This window comes from Nerophis ophidion, linkage group LG29 (genome assembly GCF_033978795.1).
Source record: "Nerophis ophidion isolate RoL-2023_Sa linkage group LG29, RoL_Noph_v1.0, whole genome shotgun sequence".
Lineage (NCBI taxonomy): Eukaryota > Metazoa > Chordata > Actinopteri > Syngnathiformes > Syngnathidae > Nerophis > Nerophis ophidion.
In genome coordinates, this window is record NC_084639.1 from 15486706 (window position 1) to 15509779 (window position 23074).

The 23074-nt window shown below is 38.5% G+C and overlaps 2 protein-coding genes across 2 annotated transcripts; one reads left to right on the top strand and one right to left on the bottom strand.

Annotated features, from left to right (window-relative positions):
- The first annotated feature begins 202 nt into the window (after positions 1-202).
- Positions 203-6982, top strand: LOC133546115 (polyadenylate-binding protein-interacting protein 2-like). Its single transcript, XM_061891964.1, has 4 exons — positions 203-359; positions 431-586; positions 654-797; positions 6669-6982. Exons 2-4 carry the CDS (start codon positions 455-457, stop codon positions 6732-6734), a joined length of 342 nt encoding a protein of 113 aa, XP_061747948.1. The 5' UTR covers positions 203-359; positions 431-454; the 3' UTR covers positions 6735-6982.
- LOC133546114 (exosome complex component RRP40-like) lies at positions 6940-18332 on the bottom strand. Its single transcript, XM_061891963.1, has 3 exons — positions 18038-18332; positions 8960-9109; positions 6940-8900 (listed from the first exon to the last, which is right to left on the bottom strand). The coding sequence occupies exons 1-3, from the start codon at positions 18260-18262 to the stop codon at positions 8541-8543; spliced, it is 735 nt and encodes a 244-aa protein (XP_061747947.1). The 5' UTR covers positions 18263-18332; the 3' UTR covers positions 6940-8540.
- Positions 18333-23074: the final 4742 nt, after the last annotated feature.

Sequence of the window (23074 nt, forward strand, 5' to 3'; positions counted from 1 at the left end):
TTTTTTTCTTAACATTTACACTCATGACAGCGTATTTGCGAATTGTGTTGCTATGTGAAGTGGGAGTCGTTTATTAAAAAAATTGTTTATTTTCACAGAAAATTAATGTATCGGTTGTGTACGTCAAAAACTAACTTCGAAACTGGTCGATGAGGAAGTTATCTTTGATCCGACGCAGCGCCTCTCTTTGTTTCTACGCACAGTTGGTCCGTGAAGGCAACACTGCAATTTAGCCAATCATAAGCGAGCACCGCGTGACGTCACCAAGTAAACAAACAGAAGCCTGGCGGCCATTACAGCACAGCGCGAGCTCGGCTTGACTGTTTTGTCTTTTCCGGGAGCAACACGTCGTTTGACAGGTAAACAACATTCCAGTACAGCCCTTGCGTGTTTGCTGACGTCACACCTGTTTGTTCGGCGCGGCTAATAGCGTTGGCGACTGCGAGGCGACATTATGAAAGATCCCAGGCTGAGCTACGTCAACTCCAACAAGAACCTCGGCGATGACGTCACGCTGAGCAGCCTCCAGGAGAACCCTTTCGCGGAGTACATGTGGATGGAGCACGAGGAGGAGTTCAATAGGCAGGTGGGTGACACCTGTCGGCGATGACGTCACTGTGCCAGACTGACAAGCCCCCCCCCCCCCCCTGCAGGTGGAGGAGGAGCTGTGGGAGGAAGACTTCATGGAGAGATGTTTCCAGGAGATGCTGGATGAGGAGGAGTGGGAGTGGTTTGTTCCGTCCAGAGATCTCCCCCCCGGCAATCAGCGGCAGGAGCAGCTCCATGGAGACACAGCGGTGAGGTCGCCGTTTCTTTGAAGGTTACACTAGCCCAGGGGTCACCAACGCTGTGCCCGCGGGCACCAGGTAGCCCGTAAGGACCAGATGGGTAGCCCGCTGGCCTGTTCTAAAAATAGCTCAAATAGCAGCACTTACCAGTGAGCTGCCTCTGTTTTTTTAATTTTATTTATTTATTAGCAAGCTGATCTCGCTTTGCCCGACATTTTTAATTCTAAGAGAGACAACTCAAATAGAATTGGAAAATCCAAGAATACATTTTAAAGACTTGGTCTTCACTCGTTTAAATAAATTCATTTATTTTTTACTTTGCTTCTTATAACTTTCAATTTTAGAGAAAAAATACAACCTTAAAAATTATTTAAAATTTTTAAACACATATACCTTTTTACCTTTTAAATTCCTTCCTCTTCTTTCCTGACAATTTAAATCAATGTTCGAGTATTTTTTTTTATTGTTAAGAATAATAAATACATTTTAATTTAATTCTTCATTTTAGCTTGTTTTTCCGACGAAGAATATTTGCGAAATATTTCTTCACACCTATTATGATTAAAATTTTAAAAAATTATTGTGGCAGATCTAGAAAATCTGTAAATCAAATTTAAATCTTATTTCAAAGTCTTTTGAATTTCTTTTAAAAATTTTGTTCAGGAAAATCTAGAAGAAAAAATAATTTGTCTCTGTTAGAAATATAGCTTTGTCGAATTTGTTATATATTGTAACAAAGTGCAGATTGGATCTTAACCTATTTAAAACATGTCATCAAAATTCTACAATTAATCTTTATCAGGAAAAATTACTAAAGATGTTCCATAAATTCTTTTTTAAATTTTTTCAAAAACATTCGAATTAGCTGGTTTTTCGTGTTTTCTCCTCTTTTAAAACGTTCAATTAAGTGTTTTTTTCATCATTTATTCGCTACAAAAAACCTTTCGTAAAAGGAAAAAAAATGTATGACGGAATGACAGACAGAAATACCCATTTATATGTATATACAGTATATATATATACATATAGAGAGAGAGAGAGAGAGAGATTTATAGATTTATTTATTAAAGGTAAATTGAGTAAATTGGCTATTTCTGGTAATTTATTTAAGTGTGTATCAAACTGGTAGCCCTTCGCATTAATCAGTACCCAAGAAGTAGCTCTTGGTTTCAAAAAGGTTGGTGACCCGTGCACTAGCCAGTGGGCTAACAAACAAGTCCACTGACAAGCGAAGCTCTCAAAGGCCGACTGAAATGAAATTATCTTATTTAAACGGGGATAGCAGGTCCATTCTATGTGTCATACTTGATCATTTAGCGATATTGCCATATATTTGCTGAAAGGATTTAGTAGAGAACATCGACGATTAAAGTTCGCTACTTTTGGTCGCTAATAAAAAAGCCTTGCCTTTACCGGAAGTATGTGCGCGTGACGTCCCCAGTGTGAGGGCTCCTCACATCCTCACATTGTTTATAATGTGAGCCACCAGCAATAAGAGCAATTCGGACCGAGAAAACGAAAATTTCACCATTAATTTGAGCGAGGATGAAAGATTCGTGGATGAGGATATTGATAGTGAAGGACTAGAAAATAAATAAAATAAAAAGTGACGGCTCCGGGCGGTGGCAGTGTGAGCGTTTCAGATGTAATTATTAGACACATTTACTAGGATAATTCTGGAACATCCCTTATGTGCTTATTGTTTTAATAGTGTTTTAGTGAGATTGTAAAGACATACCTCAAAGTCGGATGGCTGCGGTGAACACGACAGTGTCTCTGAGAGGAGCCATGCTCACAGATGATGCCTTTTTTGACAGCTACCGCAGGAGGACGCATAATCCATTGATGTCTCCGGTAAAATATAGTATATCACAATTTTCCCATCCAAAAACACGCTGGTTGACGTAGAGAAACATGTTCGCTCGACCGCTCTGTGTTAAAGCTTCACAACAAACAAAGAAACACCGGCTGTGTCTCAGTGCTAAAGACAGCTGCAATACACCGCTTTCCACCAACAGCATTGTTCTTTATAGTCTCCATTATTAATTGAACAAATTGCAAAAGATTCAGCAACACAGATGTCCAAAATACTGTGTAATTATGCGATGAAAAGAGACGACTTTTAGGGCCAAAATGTCTCCTCCAACCAATAACGTCACAAACACACGTCATCATTCCGTGACGTTTTCAACAAGAAACTCCGCGGGAAATTTAAAATTGCAATTTAGTAAACTAAAAAGGCCGTATTGGCAGGTGTTGCAATGTTAATATTTCATCATTGATATATAAACTATCAGACTGCGTGGTTGGTAGTAGTGGGTTTCAGTAGGCCTTTAAGGCTTCAGGAATATAGCTATACTTACACCTATGCTCATTAACATCTCTCACAGGCCTAGTCATTGATTTAGTGTCATGTTCCTCGCCAACACATTCCATCACAGAAAATACATACTTAGGACTTAAAACAATCCAAAAGTCAAACCCAGAACTACATTCATGTGCGTAATTAAGATGTGTCATTTAATGAATGCAATTGCTCCTCTCGCAAGCAATTAACGATAACCAACACATTTCATCACAGAAATTAAATACTAAGACTCAAAATGATCCCACAATCAAAACCAGGACTAGTTCATGTGCGTAATATACGTGTCTTGTAATTAATGCGATTGGTCCTCTCGCAAGTAATTAATGATGACCAACATATTTCATCATAGAAATGAAATACTAAGACTCAAAATGATCCAAAGTCAAACCCATGACTACATTCATGTGGGTAATAGATGTGTCTTGTAATTAATGCAATTGATCCTCTCGCAAGTAATTATTGATAACCAACACATTTCATCATAAAAATGAAATACTAAGATTGAAAATGATCCAAAAGTCAAACCCAGGACTACATTCATGTGCGCAATAGACGTGTCTTGTAATTAATGCGATTGATCCTCTCGCAAGTAATTAATCGATAACCAACCCATTTCATCATTAAATTGAAATACTAAGATTGAAAATGATCCAAAAGTCAAACCCAAGACTACATTCATGTGCGTAATAGACGTGTCTTGTAATTAATGCGATTGCTCCCCTCGCAAGTAATTAACGGTAACCAACACATTTCATCACAAAAATGAAATACTATGACTCAAAATGATCAAAAAGTCAAACCCAGGACTACATTCATGTGCGTAGTAGAGACTTGTTTTGTAATTAATGCGACTGCTCCTCTCGCAAGCAATTAACAATAACCAAAATATTTCAACATAGAAATGAAATACTAAGACTCAAAATTATCCAAAAGTCAAACCCAAGACTACATTCTTGTGCGTAATAGACGTGTCTTGTAATTAATGCGATTGCTCCTCTCGCAAGTAATTAATAACCAACATATTTCATCATAGAAATGAAATACTAAGACTCAAAATGATCCAAAAGTCAAACCCATGACTACATTCATGTGCGTAATAGATGTGTCTTGTAATTAATGCAATTGATCCTCTCGCAAGTAATTATTGATAACCAACACATTTCATCATAAAAATTAAATACTAAGATTGAAAATGATCCAAAAGTCAAACCCAGGACTACATTCATGCGCGTAATAGATGTGTCTTGTAATTAATGCGATTGCTCCTCTCGCAAGTAATTAATGGTAACCAACACATTTCATCACAAAAATGAAATACCATGACTCAAAATGATCCAAAAGTCAAACCCATGACTACATTCATGTGCGTAATAGATGTGTCTTGTAATTAATGCAATTACTCCTCTCACAAGTAATTAATGCTAACCAACACATCTTATCATATAAATGAAATACTAAAACTCAATGATCAAAAAGTCAAACCCAGAACTACATTCATGTGTGTAATAGACGTGTCTTGTAATTAATGCAATTGCTCCTCTCGCAAGTAATTAATAATAACCAACCTATTTCATCATAATAATGAAATACTAAGATTGAAAATGATCCAAAAGTCTAGCCCTGGACTACACTGTGTGGAATAGAGACATGTCTTGAAATTAATGCGATTGCTCCTCTCGCAAGTAATTAACAATAACCAACCCATTTCATCATAAAAATGAAATACTATGACTCAAATTGATCCAAAAGTCAAACCCAGGACTACATTAATGTGCGTAGTAGAGACATGTTTTGTAATTAATGCGATTGTTCCTCTCGCAAGCAATTAACGATAACCAACACATATCAAAATAGAAATGAAATACTAAGACTCAAAATGATCCAAAGGTCAAACCCAGGACTACATTCATATGCGTAATAGATGTGTCTTGAAATTCATGCGATTGCTCCTCTCACAAGTAATTAATGATAACCAACACATCTTATCGTACAAATGAAATACTAAGACTCTATGATCTCACAGTCAAACCCATGACTAATTCATGTGCGTAATAGACGTGTCTTGTAATTAATGCGATTGGTCCTCTCACAAGTAATTAATGGTAACCAACACATTTCATCATAGAAATGAAATACTAAGACTCAAAATGATCCAAAAGTCAAACCCAGGACTACATTGTGTGGAATAGAGACATGTCTTGAAATTAATGCGATTGCTCCTCTCGTAAGTAATTAACGTTAATAAACCCATTTCATCATAAAAATAAAATACTATGACTCAAAGTGATCCAAAAGTCAAACCCAGGACTACATTCATGTGCGTAGTAGACATGTTTTGTAATTAATGTGATTGCTCTTCTCGCAAACAATTAACGATAACCAACACGTATCAACATAGAAATTAAATACTAAGACTCAAATGATGCAAAGGTCAAACCCAGGACTACATTCATGTGCGTAATGGATGTCTTGTAATTAATGCGATTGCTCCTCTCACAAGTAATTAATGCTAACCAACACATCTTATCGTACAAATGAAATACTAAGACTCAATGATCCCACAGTCAAACCCAGGACTAATTCATGTGTGGGATAGACGTGTCTTGTAATTAATGCGATTGCTCCTCTCGCAAGTAATTAATGATAACCAACACATTTCATCATATAAATGAAATACTAAGACTCAAAATGATCCAAAGGTCCATCACAAGACTATATTTATGTGTGTAATAGATGTGTCCTGTAATTAATGCGATTGCTCCTCTTGCAAGTAATTAATGCTAACCAACACATCTGATTGCACAGATGAAATACTAAGACTCAATGATCCAAAAGTCAAACTCAGAACTACATTCATGTGCGTAGTAGAGACATGTTTTGTATTTAATGTGATTGTTCCTTTCGCAAGTAATTAATGATAACCAACCCATTTCATCATAATAATGAAATACTAAGACTCAAAATGATCCAAGTCAAACCCAGGACTACATTCAGGTGCGTAATAGACGTGTCTTATAATTAATGCGATTGCTCCTCTCAAAAGTAATTAATGATAACCAACACATTTCATCATAAAAATGAAATACTAAGACTCAAAATGATCCAAAAGTCAAACCCATGACTACATTTATTTGCGTGATAGAGACGTGTCTTGTAATTAATGCGATTGCTCCTCTTGCAAGTAATTAATAACCAACACATATCATCATAGAAATTAAATAGTATAAGATTCAAAATTATTCAAAAGTCAAACCCAGAACTACATTCATGTGCATAATAGACGTGTCTTGTAACTATTGCGAATGCTCCTCTCGCAAGTAAATAATGATAACCAACACATTTCATCATAAAAATTAAATACTAAGACTCGAAATGATCCAAAAGTCAAACCCAGGACTACATTCATGTGCGTAATTGACGTGTCATTTAATTAATGCGATTGCTCCTCTGGGACGTTATTAATGGCGTGGCGTTGGAGGCGCTGGGTCATCATGGCCGTGTCGTGTGTGCAGACCAGCAGCAACCTCAACCCCCACGCCAAGGAGTTCACGCCCGGCATCCAGAAGCATGTCATGTGACCACCCGAGCCGCCGCTGCAGTCCACGCTGTGACGTCGTCGGCAGATTGGCCGCCGCCCACTCCCGCTCAGGCGGGCGTGTCTCTGAATGTAAAAACGCACTCTTGATTGGCAGTTGTCATGTGGCGACTTCAGGTGTGCCCGCAGCTGCACGCTAACTACCGCACTAACTACTGTAGAGACGTCACACAAAGACAAATAGTCTATTTTTCTTAAAAGGGTTTGAAAATAAATGTTTATTGAATATTCCTCAGTGTTTGGATGGTTGACTTGTACCAACATCTTCATTTAGCGCAGGGGTGTCCAAACCTTTCATGCGGGGGCAATTTTCATACATTACACCAGGCGTCACCAACACGGTGCCCGCGGGCACCAGGTAGCCCGTAAGGACCAGATGAGTCGCCAGCTGGTCTGTTCTAAAAATAGCTCAAATAGCAGCACTTACCAGTGAGCTGCCTATATTTTTAAAATTGTATTTATTTACTAAAAAGCTGGTCTCGCTTTGCTCGACATTTTAAATTTTAAGAGAGACAAAACTAAAATAGAATTTGAAAATCCAAGAAAATATTTTAAAGACTTGGTCTTCACTTGTTTAAATAAAATCTTTTATTTTTTTACTTTGCTTCTTATAACTTTCAGAAAGACAATTTTAGAGAAAAAATGCAACCTTAAAAATGATTTTTGGATTTTTAAACACATATACCTTTTAAATTCCTTCCTCTTCTTTCCTGACAATTGATTTGAATTGTATTTGTTTTATTGTAAAGAAAAAACATACCAATATTAGGATGCTAATCTTTTTAGCCAATTTTGCAGCCTAACGCCTCATTCATAACTTTGGCATGCTCTTGACATTTGCCAACGGTTAGCAGGCTGAAATGCTAACATTAACTTGCTAACTTTTTTTTTCCAGACAATTTAATAGGCAAACAAGTCATTTTCATGACTTGGTAATTATAACACATGCTAACCTTAACATTTTAATGCGGACTTTTTAATATTTGTTTTAGGCAAACACCTCAGTGTCCTACAACTTGGTACTTGATAAATGCCAAATGTTAGTATGCTAGACAGCTAATGTTGGCGTTCTAGCATGCTAACTTTTTTTTAGCCAATTTTGCAGCCTTACACAACAGTCATACAACTTCGTACTTGATACATGCAAAATGTTAGTATACAAGACAGCTGATGTTGGAGTTTTAGCATGGTAACATTAACATGCTAACTTTTTTTAGATAGCTAATGTTGCCGTTCTAGCGTATTAACATTAGCATGCTAACTTTTTTTTTGCCAATTTTGCAGCCTAACACAACAAGGTCATACAACTTCGTACTTGATATGTGGCAAATTTTAGTATGCTAGAAAGCTAATGTTGGCGTTCTACCATACTAACATTAGCATGCTAACATTGCAGCCTAACACCTTAAAGTCATACAACTCGGTACTTGTCACATGGTAACTGTTAGCACGCTAACATCATCATGCTCACCTTTATGTGAGGCTAATTTAAAGCGTACGTTTTATACTCTTATGGCTTGGTACTTGACACGTTCTAACTGTTAGCATGCTAATGTTAGCATTTTAATTTGGCTTGGTATTTCATATCTCCCAAAACTGCTTCATCTAATTTTTTTTCAATGTATGGTTCTAATCCGCAAATGGCCCCCGGACTGCACTATGGACACCACCGCTTTAGCACTTTAGCAACTCAAAAATTAGTGGAAGTCTGTCAACAGGCGAGCCTAGCGGGCGGGGGGGTCGGGGTCTTCAGTGGCCACAGTCTTCAGTGGCGTGCCATCACACAGCTCTAGAAGGCCCCCTGGGCCACCCTCGTGAACAGCTGGCGCCTCTGTGGCGGCGTCATGTTCTCGCAGCTCTCCAGCAGGTTGGCGATGACGAGGGTCCGCTGCACGCTGGCAGACTTGACCCACAGGCGGCCGTTCATGCCCACCACCAGCTCGCACGGGAACAGCTGCTCCAGCTCCTGGCGGAGGTCGCTGTTGGGGGCCAGCAGCCTTCTGACCAGACCCAGGGATGCCCTGAAGAGAAGACCGCCCGCGCCAAATACACCCATCCCATTGGCTCGTCCCGAACTGTCCACACACACTAGCTCCGCCTCCATGTCCTTATTGGCCACGATGAATTGTGCAAACACCAGGTCGCCCACCTGCAGGGGGGGAGGGGTCATACATTGGCGCCTGTGTGCGGGCGCGCGCGGGAACTCACCTGCACGTTGGGTCGGTTCCTCTTGGTGGCGCCCTCAAACGCCAAGTAGGACAGAGACGCCTGCTCGCTTCCTCCCACGTCCACCTTGAAGACGTCCACGGACTTGGTCGTCACCACGCCGATGACCGTCTCCCCTTTGGCGGGTATGTACTGGGAACACAGGAATATATTATTTATATATACATATATATATATATACACACACATTTGTATATACACACATTTGTGTGTTTATATATATATATATATATATATATATATAGATAGATAGATAGATAGATAGATAGATAGATACATACATACATACATACATACATACATGGTTTCCCACACATTCATTTATTTGTGGCAGCCCGCCACGAAAGAATTACAGCCGCCAAAAATAAAAAAAATAAAAATATATTTTTTTTATTTTTTGGGGGGCTTTTGACTCGCTCTACCGCTCATAAAAGCAATGGGATTCTGTCTGTGAATGGAGCTTGTAGTTACATATTATATAAATATGTATATAAATATGTACATAAAGTGTTGTAATTATATTCCAACTCCGCGTTCTTCTTGGTCATCGCCGCTGCCACAACCCCCCCCTGCCGCCCGACCACACCACCACAAATAGAAGCCTGACCTGTGGGAAACACTGAGATATAGATATATATATATATATATATATATATATATATATATATATATATATATATATATATTATATATTATACATATGTCTTGATTGGATTATCCAGAGAATAGTGCTCGATACCGTGGTAGAGCGCAATATGTAGGTGTGGGAAAAATCACAAGACTACTTCGTCTCTACAGAACTGTTTCATGAGGGGTTCCCTCAAGATTGAGGGAACCCCTCATGAAACAGTTCTGTAGAGACGAAGTAGTCTTGTGATTTTTCCCACACCTATATATTATATATATATATATATATATATTACCCCGCCTTCCACCCGATTGTAGCTGAGATAGGCGCCAGCGCCCCTCGTGACCCCAAAAGGGAATAAGCGGTAGAAAATGGATGGATGGATATATATATTATATATATATATATATATACATACACACACACACATATATATATATACTAGGGCTGCAAATCTTTGGGTGTCCCACGATTCGATTCAATATCGATTATTTGGGTAACCATCCGATAATATATCGATTTTTTCGATTCAACGCGATTCTCGATTCAAAAACAATATTTTTCCGATTCAAAACGATTTTGTATTCATTCAATACATAGGATTTCAGCAGGATCTACCCCAGTCTGCTGACATGCAGGCAGAGTAATAGATTTTTTTTAAAAAGCTTTTATAATTGTAAAGGACAATGTTTTATCAACTGATTGCAATAATGTAAATTTGTTTTAACTATTAAACAAACCAAAAATATGACTTATTTTATCTTTGGGAAAACATTGGACACAGCGTGTTGTCAAGCTTATGAGATGCGATGCAAGTGTAAGCCACTGTGACACTATTGTTTTTTTAATTTTTATAAATGTGTAATGATAATGTCAATGAGGGATTTTTAATTACTGCTATGCTGAAATTATAACTAATAATACTGTTGCTGATAATAATCATTTTCGTTTCACTACTTTTGGTTTGTTCTGTGTCCTGTTTGTGTCTCCTCTCAATTGCTCTGTTTATTGCAGTTCTGAGTGTTGCTGGGTCAGGTTTGGTTTTGGAATTGGATTACATTGCCTTCCGCCCGATTGTAGCTGAGATAGGCGCCAGCGACCCCAAAAGGGAATAAGCGGTAGAAAATGGATGGATGGATGTTATAGTATTGCTGTGTAGTGGTTTGTTGGATTGATAAAAAAATAAATTAATTAATAAAATAGATTTAAAAAAAAAAAAGAGAATCGAATCTGAATCGCTCAACAAATTCCAATCGATTTTTTCCTACACACCTAATATATACATACACACATACACATACACACGATACTTTCACCAGCCAAACCGTCCATAATTAGAAATCACCAGGCTAAAATTTGCTTTCGATTAGAATGGTGGGCGATACGGAGAGTCGATAACCGACTGATACCGCTCACTTGAAACGATTTTGTCAGGAGTGCAAAAAACAATTTAGCAGAAATATAAATGTGTAAAGAACCATTTGTGAAATTATAATTAAGACGTTTTTGCAATACAAGTGAATTAAGGGTGTAAAAAAGGTAAATGAAAAGTAAAAGCAAGAATATATAAGGTACAATAATTATGTAAAAGGTAAATTGAGGGTAAATGAAGTAACACAAAAGTTAACGAGTAAAAAAAGGGAACATGAGGTAAATATAGTGTCAACTCAAGAATATAGAAGGTAAATATAGTAAAAGAAAAGTTCAATAATGAATATAAAATGTGAAAGAAGGTAAGTACAAGGTAAAAGTAGTAAATAAAATGTAAATTAACTACAGAGGGTAAATCAAAGGTAAAAAAAAAAAAGGTACAGCAAAAGGTTAAAAAAGTAAATAAAGGGTAAAAGGTCAAAATATTAAATGTAGTAACTAAAAATGTATAAGAAGGTAAATAAGACAATATAAGGTAAAAGGTAATAAGTATAACGTTAAAAAATAGTAAATAGGTAAAATAATGGGTATAGAAGGCGAAATAAGGTAAATAAAAGGTATAAGAAGGTAAACGTAGTGAATAAAAGGTAACATAAGATAAGTAGAAGGTGAAATAATGGATATAGCAAGTGTAAGAAGGTAAATAAAAGGTATAAGAAGGTAAAAGTAAAAAAAATCAGAGGTATAATAAAGTAAATATAGTCACTAAAAAGTTAGATAACGAATTAAGAAGGTACAATTAGGTAAATTAGTGTAAATAAAATGTCAAAGCAAGAATATAGAAGGTAAATATAGTAACGGAAAAGTTAACTAATGAATATAAAATGTGAAAGAAGGTAAGTAGAAGGTAAACGTAGTAAAAATGTAAATTAACTACAGAGGGTAAATCAAAGGTAAAAAAAAAAAAAAGGTACAGCAAAAGGTTAAAGGAAGTAAATAAAGGGTAAAAGAAGGTTAAAGTATTAAATTAAATGTAGTAACTAAAAATGTATAAGAAGGTAATTAAGACAATATAAGGTAAAGGTAAAATAAGTAAATAAACGGTAATAAGTAGAAGGTAAAAGTAGTAAATAGGTAAAATGAGTATGGAATGCGAAAGAAGGTAAATAAAAGGTATAAGGTAAAAGTAGTAAATAAAAGGTAAAATAAAGTAAATGGAAAGCGAAACAAGGTAAAAAGGTATAAGAAGGTAAATTTAGTAAATAAAAGGTAAGATAAGTAGACGGTGAAATAATGGATATAGCAAGTGAAAGAAGGTTAATAAAAGGTATAAGAAGGCAAAAGTAGTAAATCAAAAGGTATAATAAAGTAAATATAGTTACTAAAAAGTTAGATAACGAATAAAGAAGGTAAAATTACGCAAATTAATGTAAATAAAAGGTCAAAGCAAGAATATAGAAGGTAAATATAGTAACAGAAAAGTTAACTAATGAATATAAAGTGTCAAATAATGTAAAGGTAAAATAAGTACAAAAAAAAGTACACTGATGAATATAGAAAGTGAATGAAGGTAAATAAAAGGTATAAGAAGGCAAAAGTACTAAATAAAAGGTAGTAAATATAGTAACTAGAGTACAATGATGTAAATAAAAGGTAAAATATTGAACATAGAAAGTAAAATAAGTAAATAAAAAAAGGAGTAAAAGCAGGTAAGTAGAAGTAGTAAATAGAAGGTAATGTAGTAGCATCTTTGTTTTCCAACTATTTACCTTTAAATACGCATAGAGGCTAAAAAGTGTGTTTTATCCAATTAAATTGAACAAACTAATCAATCCATGACTAAAATGCGGCTAGTCTTTTGCATTTTTACAAAGAAAACTAAAGGTATCACAATTCATCAACTTTGTTACGACTCTTTACACAGCATTTATTTATGTTCATCGCCCACCATTGGAATCATAAACTTCAGCCTCGTCCAAAAATCCCATAAAATAAAACCATTTGATGTTATTTCAGCCCTATAACATAATAATAATAATAATAATAATAATAAGGTCCTGAGTAGTCAGGGTTCAATCCTGGGCTCTGGATCTTTCTGTGTGGAGTTTGCATGTTCTCCCCATGAATGCGTGGGTTCCCTCCGGGTACTCCGGCTTCCTCCCACCTCCAAAGACATGCACCTGGGGATAGGTTGATTGGTAACACTAAATGGTCCCTAGTGTGTGAATGTGAGTGTGAATGTTGTCTGTCTATCTGTGTTGGCCCTGCGATGAGGTGGCGACTTGTCCAAGGTGTAACCCGCCTTTCGCCCGATTGTAGCTGAGATAGGCACCAGAGCCCCCCGCGATCCCAAAGGGAATAAGCGGTAGAAAATGGATGGATGGATAATAATAATAATAGTTGTATACCTGGTGACGTGCCTCTTTACAACCAGGAGAGGGCGCTGTTCTCCCCTTGTGGGATTTATATTACCGTATTTCCTTGAATTGCCCAGGGCGCTAATTAATTTAAAACCTCTTCTCACTCCTACGATTACCAAAGGCATGCGGTAAAAGTAAGCATGCGCTAATTATTTTAAAACTTCTTCTCACTCCGGCACTTACCAAAGGCATGCAGTAAAAATTTGAGTTTGGACCTTAAATCCTACTGAATAGCTCTTAATCTTCTTCCCTTTATGCGATTTCAAATTACCGGTATTGAAATCAGCCTCCTCCATTTTGAAAATGATGACAGGGGAAGTGTCACTCGTGACGTCACGAGTTAGATTAGATTAGATTAGATTAGATTAAATAGTACTTTATTTATTCCGTCAGGAGAGTTCGTTCAGGAAAATTACAATTTTCAGCACAATCCCATTCAAGATCAGACAAACATTAAAGGGAGACAGAACAGGATCGCTGACGGGTCTGCCGGCTTCCAGCGCCCCTTACAAAAAAAGATGAGATACAGGTAAACAAGGGGGGGAGAAAAAAATAGAAGATTAAAATAAAATAAAAAAATCGGTCTTAGCCTGGGCCCTGGAGAGGGGGTGCAGACTGAGGCCAAGGGAAAAAAACAACAACTCATAGCCATAGTACACATCCCTCTTACATGTGTGTAAGAGGGAAACATCAAACATCAAAGAACACATAGGACATGAAAGACATTAAAGCAGCAGATACAACCAGACACTTCTACATACAGCTATGAATAAAAAGTAAAAGAAACATATCCACTGTGGTGGCCTCTGCGGTGTTCCACGCCATCGTCTGCTGGGGTGGAGGGAGCATGGCCAGAGACAGGAGCAGACCCAACAAAGCAACCAAGACAGCCGACTCCACTCTCGGCCAGTGTCCAGTCCGCATGGATGAGCGAGGATACGTCCAAGGTGACTGAGGTGTCCGACATCTGCTCACCCAGCCAAGACACTGCGAAGCCTCTCCGTCCCAGCGCTCAGTGCTAGCGCCGCAGCCCTGTCCCCTCATCCGCATCTCCTCCAGTCCCGCCAAACCGACTCCGGTGTGGCAGAGACCCAGCAGCTGGTCTCCATGGCCAAAAGGCTCCCGGGAAGCAGATCCAGAAGTCCACAAAAAAAGCACCACAGAGGTCACGAAAGTGACACCCCTTGTCACACAGTCCCAAAGGGTCCCAGACCAAAAGGCAAAAAAATATAATAACACATGAAATCAAGAGGGAAACACAAAAGGATGATACAAGAGCACAGAGCTCCTGCCTACAGCAGCCACTACAGCAGCGCCATCTTGGAAAAAAAAAAAAAAAAGGTTTGACCAGGCGGTAATAAGCATGCGCTAATTATTTTGCGAAGCGAGTTTGACCCGGCAGTAATTCAAGGCAGGCGCATACTATATGCCCTGCAGCAATTCAAGGAAATACGGTAAACTTTGCTGTTAAGATTCTTTAACGTAAAACTACATTGTAAAGTTAAAGTACCAATGATTGTCTCACACACTCTTGGTGTGGTGAAATTATGCTCTGCATTTGACCTATCACCCTTGATCACCCCCTGGGATGTGAGGGGAGCAGTGGGCAGCAGCGGTCCCGCACCCGGGAATCATTTTTGGTGATTTAACCCCTAATTCCAACCCTTGATGCTGAGTGCCAAGCAGAAAAGGAATGAGTCCCATTTTTATAGTCTTTGGTATGACTCGGCCGGGATTTGAACTCTCAACCTACCGATCTCAGGGCGGACACTCTAAACACTAGGCCATAAGATTTACTCTTCATAGTCTGATCATGTTATTGGTACATAGTCTGATCATGTTATTGGTACATAGTCTGATCATGTTATTGGTACATAGTCTGATTGTGTTATTGATACATAGTCCATCCATCCATTTTCTACCGTTTATTCCCTTTGGTATCGCGGGGGGCGCTGGTGCCCATCTCAGCTACAATTGGGCGGAAGGCCGGGTACACCCTGGACAAGTCTCCACCTCATCGCAGGGCCAACCCGATCATGTTATTGGTACATAGTCTGATCATGATATTGGTACATACTCTGATCATTTTATCGGTACATAGACTGATCATGGTATTGGTACATAGTCTGATAAGTTTTTGGTACATAGATTGATTGGGTTATTGGTACATAGTCTGATCATGTTATTGGTACATAGTCTGATTATGTTATTGGTACATAGTCTGATTATGTTATTGGTACATAGTCTGATCATGCTATTTGTACATAGTCTGATCATGATATTGGTACATAGTCTGATCATGTTAATGGTAAATAGTCTGATAAAGTTATTGGTACATAGTTTGATTATGTTATTGGTACATAGTCCGATAAAGTTATTGGTAGTATAGTCTGATTATGTTATTAGTACATAGTCTGATTATGTTATTGGTACGAAGTCTGATTATGTTATTGGTACATAGTCTGATCATGTTATTGGTACATAGTCTGATCATGATATTGGTACATAGTCTAATCATGATATTGTTACATAGTCTGATCATGTTTTTGGTACATAGTCCGATCATGTTATTGGTACATAGTCCGATCATGTTATTGGTACATAGTCCGATCGTGTTATTGGTACATAGTCCGATCGTGTTATTGGTACATAGTCCGATTGTGTTATTGATACATAGTCCGATCGTGTTATTGGTACATAGTCTGATCGTGTTATTGGTACATAGTCTGATCGTGTTATTGGTACATAGTCTGATAGTGTTATTGGTACATAGTCTGATTGTGTTATTGGTACATAGTCTGATCGTGTTATTGGTACATAGTCTGATCGTGTTATTGGTACATAGTCTGATTATGTTATTGGTAGATAGTCTGATAAAGTTATTGGTACATAGTCTGATCATGTTATTTGTACATAGCTTTATCATGTTATTGGTACATAGTCTGATCATGTTATTGGTACATAGTCTAATCATGATATTGGTACATAGTCCGATCATGTTTTTGGTACATAGTCCGATCATGTTATTGGTATATAGTCCGATCATGTTATTGGTACATAGTCCGATCATGTTATTGGTACATAGTCCGATCATGTTATTGGTACATAGTCCGATTATGTTATTGATACATAGTCTGATCGTGTTATTGGTACATAGTCTGATCGTGTTATTGGTACATAGTCTGATCGTGTTATTGGTACATAGTCTGATCGTGTTATTGGTACATAGTCTGATCGTGTTATTGGTACATAGTGTGATCGTGTTATTGGTACATAGTGTGATCGTGTTATTGGTACATAGTCTGATAAAGTTATTGGTACATAGTCTGATCATGTTATTGGTACATAGTCTGATCATGTTATTGGTACATAGTCTGATTATGTTATTGGTAGAGAGTCTGATTATGTTATTGGTACATAGTCTGATAAAGTTATTGGTACATAGTCTGATCATGTTATTTGTACATAGCTATATCATGTTATTGGTACATAGTCTGATCATGCTATTGGTACATAGTCTGATAAAGTTATTGGTACATAGTCTGATCATGTTATTTGTACATAGCTTTATCATGTTATTGGTACATAGTCTGATCATGTTATTGGTACATAGTCTAATCATGATATTGGTACATAGTCCGATCATGTTTTTGGTACATAGTCCGATCATGTTATTGGTACATAGTCCGATCATGTTATTGGTACATAGTCCGATCATGTTATTGGTACATAGTCCGATCATGTTATTGGTACATAGTCCGATTATGTTATTGATATATAGTCTGATCGTGTTATTGGTACATAGTCTGATCGTGTTATTGGTACATAGTCTGATAGTGTTATTGGTACATAGTCTGATCGTGTTATTGGTACATAGTCTGATCATGCTATTTGTACATAGTCTGATCATGATATTGGTACATAGTCTGATCATGTTAATGGTAAATAGTCTGATAAAGTTATTGGTACATAGTGTGATCGTGTTATTGGTACATAGTGTGATCGTGTTATTGGTACATAATCTGATCGTGTTATTGGTACATAGTCTGATCATGTTATTGGTACATAGTCTGATTATGTTATTGGTAGATAGTCTGATTATGTTATTGGTACATAGTCTGATAAAGTTATTGGTACATAGTCTGATAATGTTATTGGTACATAGCTTTATCATGTTATTGGTACATAGTCTGATCATGTTATTGGTACATAGTCTGATAAAGTTATTGGTACATAGTCCGATCATGTTATTGGTACATAGTTTGATTAGGTTATTGGTACATAGTTTGATTAGGTTATTGGTACATAGTTTGATTAGGTTATTGGTACATAGTCTGATCATATTATTGGTACATAATCTGATTATGTAATTGGTCCTAGCCAACGTCAATTCTGACATTTGTGATCGGTTTAGCCTTGTATTGTTATTTGTCAACACTGAAATCTCCCAGCATGCTTCACTCCTAACACTGATGTTGCGTTTACTTTCTACTGGGAAGTCGGAATGACTAAAACTCTTTTGAGAAACCAAATACCGAAATAAAATCCTTTTCTAGCTTCGAATTAGTATCCAATGAAGGCAACCCGCTAATTTCACACATTTTCCCGCACTGCGACGTGGTTTAGTCGGGTTAGTCTCACCCTCTTCTGCTGGGAGTCCATCCAGAACATGTTGGGGTGTTTGTGCCGCAGGACTCCGCTCTTGCTAACCAGCAGACGTTCCCCGCTGCGTCTCAGACCAGGACCGCACACAACCTTGTCCGCCTTCACGGGGTTCTTCAGGGGAATGGTGTCGTCGGTGTCGAAGGAGAATTCATCTCCAGGTAGGAGAACCGTTCCCACTTTGTTTTTCAAACAGGAAAACATTTCAAACAAACTCCACGTTTGGACTCAAAAGCGTGCCGCCGGTTAACAGGCGCAATTTCACTGCAGCGACACACCGCGGGCGGGAGGAGCAGTTTCCGGAAGTAGACTAGGAAGTTGTTTTTTTATTTTTGATCAATTTCAACATTTACAACCAGTTGATAAATAATAATCAAAGTAAGTACAAAAAAACACAAAACACCGCATATATATATATATATATATATATATATATATATATATATATATATATATCCATCAATCCATTTTCTACCGCTTATTCCCTTTTGGGGTCGCGGGGGGCGCTGGCGCCTATCTTAGCTACAATCGGGCGGAAGGCGGGGTACACCCTGGACAAGTCGCCACCTCATCGCAGGGCCAACACAGATAGACAGACAACTTTCACACTCACATTCACACACTAAGGCCAATTTAGTGTTGCCAATCAACCTATCCCCAGGTGCATGTCTTTGGAAGTGGGGGGAAGCCGGAATACCCAGAGGGAACCCACGCATTCACGGGGAGAACATGCAAACTCCACACAGAAATATCCCAAGCCTGGATTTGAACCCAGGACTGCAGGAACTTCGTATTGTGAGGCAGACGCACTAACCCCTCTACCACCGTGAAGCCCATATATATATATATATATATATATATATATATATATATATATATATATATATATATATATATATATATATATATATATATATACACATATACATATATATATATATATATATATATATATATATATATATATATATATACATGTATATATTTACATATATATATATATATGCAAGAATGTGAAAAAAATCCAGGAAATCACATTGTAGGAATTTTAAAGAATTTATTTGTTAATTATGGTGGAAAATAAGTATTTGGTCAACCATTCAAAGCTCTCACTGATGGAAGGAGGTTTTGGCTCAAAATCTCACGATACATGGCCCCATTCATTCTTTCCTTAACAAGGATCAATCGTCCAGTCCCCTTAGCAGAAAAAAAACCCCAAAGCATGATGTTTCCACCCCCATGCTTCACAGTAGGTCCGGTGTTCTTGGATGCAACTCAATATTCTTGTTCCTCCAAACACGACGAGTTGAGTTTATACCAAAAAGTTCTATTTTGGTTTCATCTGACCACATGACATTCTCCCAATCCTCTGCTGTATCATCCATGTATGCATTTTGGTATAAACTCAACTCGTCAGACCCCGCTGGGTTTGTCGCCCCATTGATACTGATTGGAAGGCCAATACTCCAAATGTTGTGCAAAGACAAAGTAAATTGGGACTACGATGTCCCAGACCACATTCTACCACGATGGGAAACATAGTTGACAGACTTGCCCAAACGGGCAACTCTGAAGATCTCACAAAGCCACTCACAAGACATCAATGTTGTAGAGTACAAGTTACATAACTTCTCAGACGCAAGCCTCGAAGGTTATGGCACATGTTCATACCTCAGAGCAATAAGTAAAGAAGGAAAAATCAGTAGTTCACTAGTCCTGGGTAAAGCGAGCGTTATATCGACTAAATAAAAGACCATCCCAAGACACAAGTTATCATCGGCCGTGACTTCAGTACGCAACGCAAATGCAATCAAGCGGTAATTGGAAATTGAAAATCTCAAGGAATATTATTGGTCAGATTCACAAGTCGTATTGGCATACATATTCAACGATGCAAAAAAGATTTCACACATTCGTCGGCAATCAAATCCAACGAATAAGACAAAGCACAAGTCTTGAAAAATGGCAGCACGTCAGCTCTGAAAACAACCCTGCTGATCATCCCTCAAGAGGTTTAAGCGCAACTCAGCTGAAAGAATCAAACTAGTTAAAAGGCCCAGATTTCCTTTTGGAAACAAGATCTTCCAGTCAATGGTAGGAGAGATCGAAGAAACGGTCAAAGGAAGCAAACCCAGTGCTAGATCATTTACAGATCTGTTTCTATTGGTCAAGAGCAATAAAGGCTGTCGCCAGACTCAAGAGATTTATCGAGGAATATAAAGGTATCCACAAAAGAATGAACAAAGTCACAGATCTTAAAGAGAGAAAAGATGCAGAACTGTTCATCATCAAGCTAGTGCAAAGAGAAGCTTTCCCTAAAGAAATAAAGAAAGTCAGATCTCAAAAGGAAAATTCTCTAGACAAGCACAACAGACTAATGCAGTTGAATGCTTTCCTGAAAAAGTCAGATGTTCTCAGGGTGGGAGGAAGATTATCCCAATCAGCCTTACATCATGATGTGAAACACCCCGCAATTCTTCTCAAAGAATCTCATGTGTCAGCCCTACTCGTCAAACACTACCATGAACGTGTATACCAGCAAGGAAGAGGCATGACTACAAATGAATTGTGTATAAATGGAATATGGACCTTAGGATGTGGAAATGTTGTTTCATCGCACACCTACCGCATTGTTAAGTGCAGAAAATACAGAAAAGCTGCAAATGTCCAACAGATAGCAGATTTGCCAGAAGTGAGAACAGAAACAGCGCCACCTTTTACCTACTGTGGCATTGACTGTTTTGGCCCATTCATAGTAAAGGATGGAAGAAAATAAGTCAAAAGATATGGATTATTCTTCACATGATTATTATGTTCGCTGGCTGTGCACGTTGAAACACTCGACGACTTATCGACAGATGCTTTCATGAATGCCCTTCGAACTCTGACCGCCATAAGAGGTCCTGTCCGACAATTAAGGTGCGGCCAAGGGACAAAATTTATGGGTGCTAAGCGAGAGTTTTCGGAGTTAATGAAAGACATGGATCAAGAACCACAAAAAGTAATTGGTTGCGAATTTGTGATGAACGTTCCATCAGCAAGCCAAATGGGAGGTATTTGGGAACGCCATATTCGAACAGCGCGAAGCATACTAACAGCAATGCTTGACAAGTCCTCAAACAGACTCGATACAACTAGTCTAAGAACACTACTTTCCGAGACAATGGCAATCATCAACAGTAGACACTTAAAGGGGAACATTATCACACTTTCTGAAGGGTTAAAACCAATAAAAATCAGTTCCCAGTGGCTTATTTTATTTTTCGAAGTTTTTCTCAAAATTTTTACCCATCAGGCAATATCCCGAAAAACGTCTTCAAAGTGCCTGATTTTCACCATCGGTATATCCACCCGTCTATTATCCTGTGACATCACAGCGTGAAGCCACCAGAAACAAACATGGCGGATAGCACAGAAAGGTATAACGATAGTAGCTCGGATTCAGACTCGGATTTCAGCGCCGTAAGCGAGTCAACGGATTACGCATGTATTGAAATGGATGGTTGGAGTATGGAGGCAGGTAGCGAAAACATAATTGAAGAAGAAACTGAAATTATTGAGCCATATTGCTTTGAACCGTATACAAGCGAAACCGACGAAAACGACACGACAGACAGCGACACGGGAGGAAGCGAGGACGAATTCGGCGATCACCTTCTAACCAACGATTGGTATGTGTTTGGCATTAAATGTGTGTCATGAGATGTAAATTGAATTAAGACGATTTAAAGGACACTAAATGAGCTCAAATATAGCTACAAATGAGGCATAATGATGCAATATGTACCTACAGCTAGCCTAAATAGCGTGTTAGCATTGATTAGCTTGCCGTCATGCCGTGGCCAAATATGTCTGATTAGCACTCTCCACATAAGTCAATAACATCAACAAAACTCACCTTTGTGCATTCATGCACAACGTTATAAGTTTGGTGGACAAAATGAGACAGAAAAAGAAGTGGCATTAATCACGTCTTAGCCAAGACATCCAGGGGTTTTACCTCGCTCGTCTGCGGGAACAGACTGCCATCATCGCTTGCCCTGCTCCGTCGTCCCTGAATAGCTCACGCACTCCGGCAGATTCAGTTGATGATGATGATGATGGATTAGATTTATATCGCGCTTTTCTATTGTTATATACTCAAAGTGCTCACAGAGAAGTGGGAACCCATCATTCATTCTCACCTGGTGGTGGTAAGCTACATCTGTAGCCACAGCTGCCCTGGGGTAGACTGACGGAAGCGTGGCTGCCAGTTTGCGCCTACGGCCCCTCCGACCACCACCAATGATCATTCATCATTCATTCACCAGTGTGAGCGGCACCGGGGGCAAGGGTGCCCAAGGACACAACGGCAGCGATTTGGATGTTAATAGGTGGGAAGCGAACCTGCAACCCTCAGGTTTCTGGCACGACCACTCTACCCACTACACCATGCCGCCCCAGTTGTGGTCTATTTTCCAATATTGCAGATTTCTTTGACTTTATCGTTGGAAATGCATCTACTTTGAGTGTCGCAGGATATCCACACATTCTTGCCATCTCTGTCGTAGCATAGCTGTCAATCAATCAATTCGTTTATTTTCATTGTCATAAATAACACTTAAGTCATGCATGTCAACGAGATTTCGTTTGAGCTTTGTCCAGCGGCATAGAAACTGCATTGATGTGCAGGTTGACCATAGTTAACAGTTTAGCTTGGCATTTGTTTATGAGAACACGTATAGAGGGACGTGGGGTGGGGGTGGGGGGAACAGTCAGATGTCTAATGGGTCTAAAGAGTGATGTAATAAGATGGTCGGGGGCAGTAAGGGGGCAGGCTGTTCATTTAGCAGTCTCACAGCCTAGGGATACAGACTATGAGACATTCTGGTGGTCCTGGCGTGAATTGATCTGTACCTCCTTCCAGAGGGTAACAGGTTGAAGAGGCCATCTGCTGGATGGTATTTGTCCTTCAGGATGTTGCAAACTCGCTTTAAGCAGCGAGCTGTATACATGGCACTCATCTCTGGGAGTATA

Bases quoted from the DNA above. Each gene is read 5' to 3' on its own strand.
- LOC133546115 (XM_061891964.1), top strand. From the start codon at position 455: ATGAAAGATCCCAGGCTGAGCTACGTCAACTCCAACAAGAACCTCGGC. The intron at 587-653 runs GTGGGTGACACC...CCCCCCCTGCAG, and splicing joins AGGAGGAGTTCAATAGGCAG to GTGGAGGAGGAGCTGTGGGA. The intron at 798-6,668 runs GTGAGGTCGCCG...TCGTGTGTGCAG, and splicing joins AGCTCCATGGAGACACAGCG to ACCAGCAGCAACCTCAACCC.
- LOC133546114 (XM_061891963.1), bottom strand. From the start codon at position 18,262: ATGTTTTCCTGTTTGAAAAACAAAGTGGGAACGGTTCTCCTACCTGGA. The intron at 9,110-18,037 runs GTGAGACTAACC...CTGTGTTCCCAG, and splicing joins TGGACTCCCAGCAGAAGAGG to TACATACCCGCCAAAGGGGA. The intron at 8,901-8,959 runs GTGAGTTCCCGC...CCCCCCCTGCAG, and splicing joins GGAACCGACCCAACGTGCAG to GTGGGCGACCTGGTGTTTGC.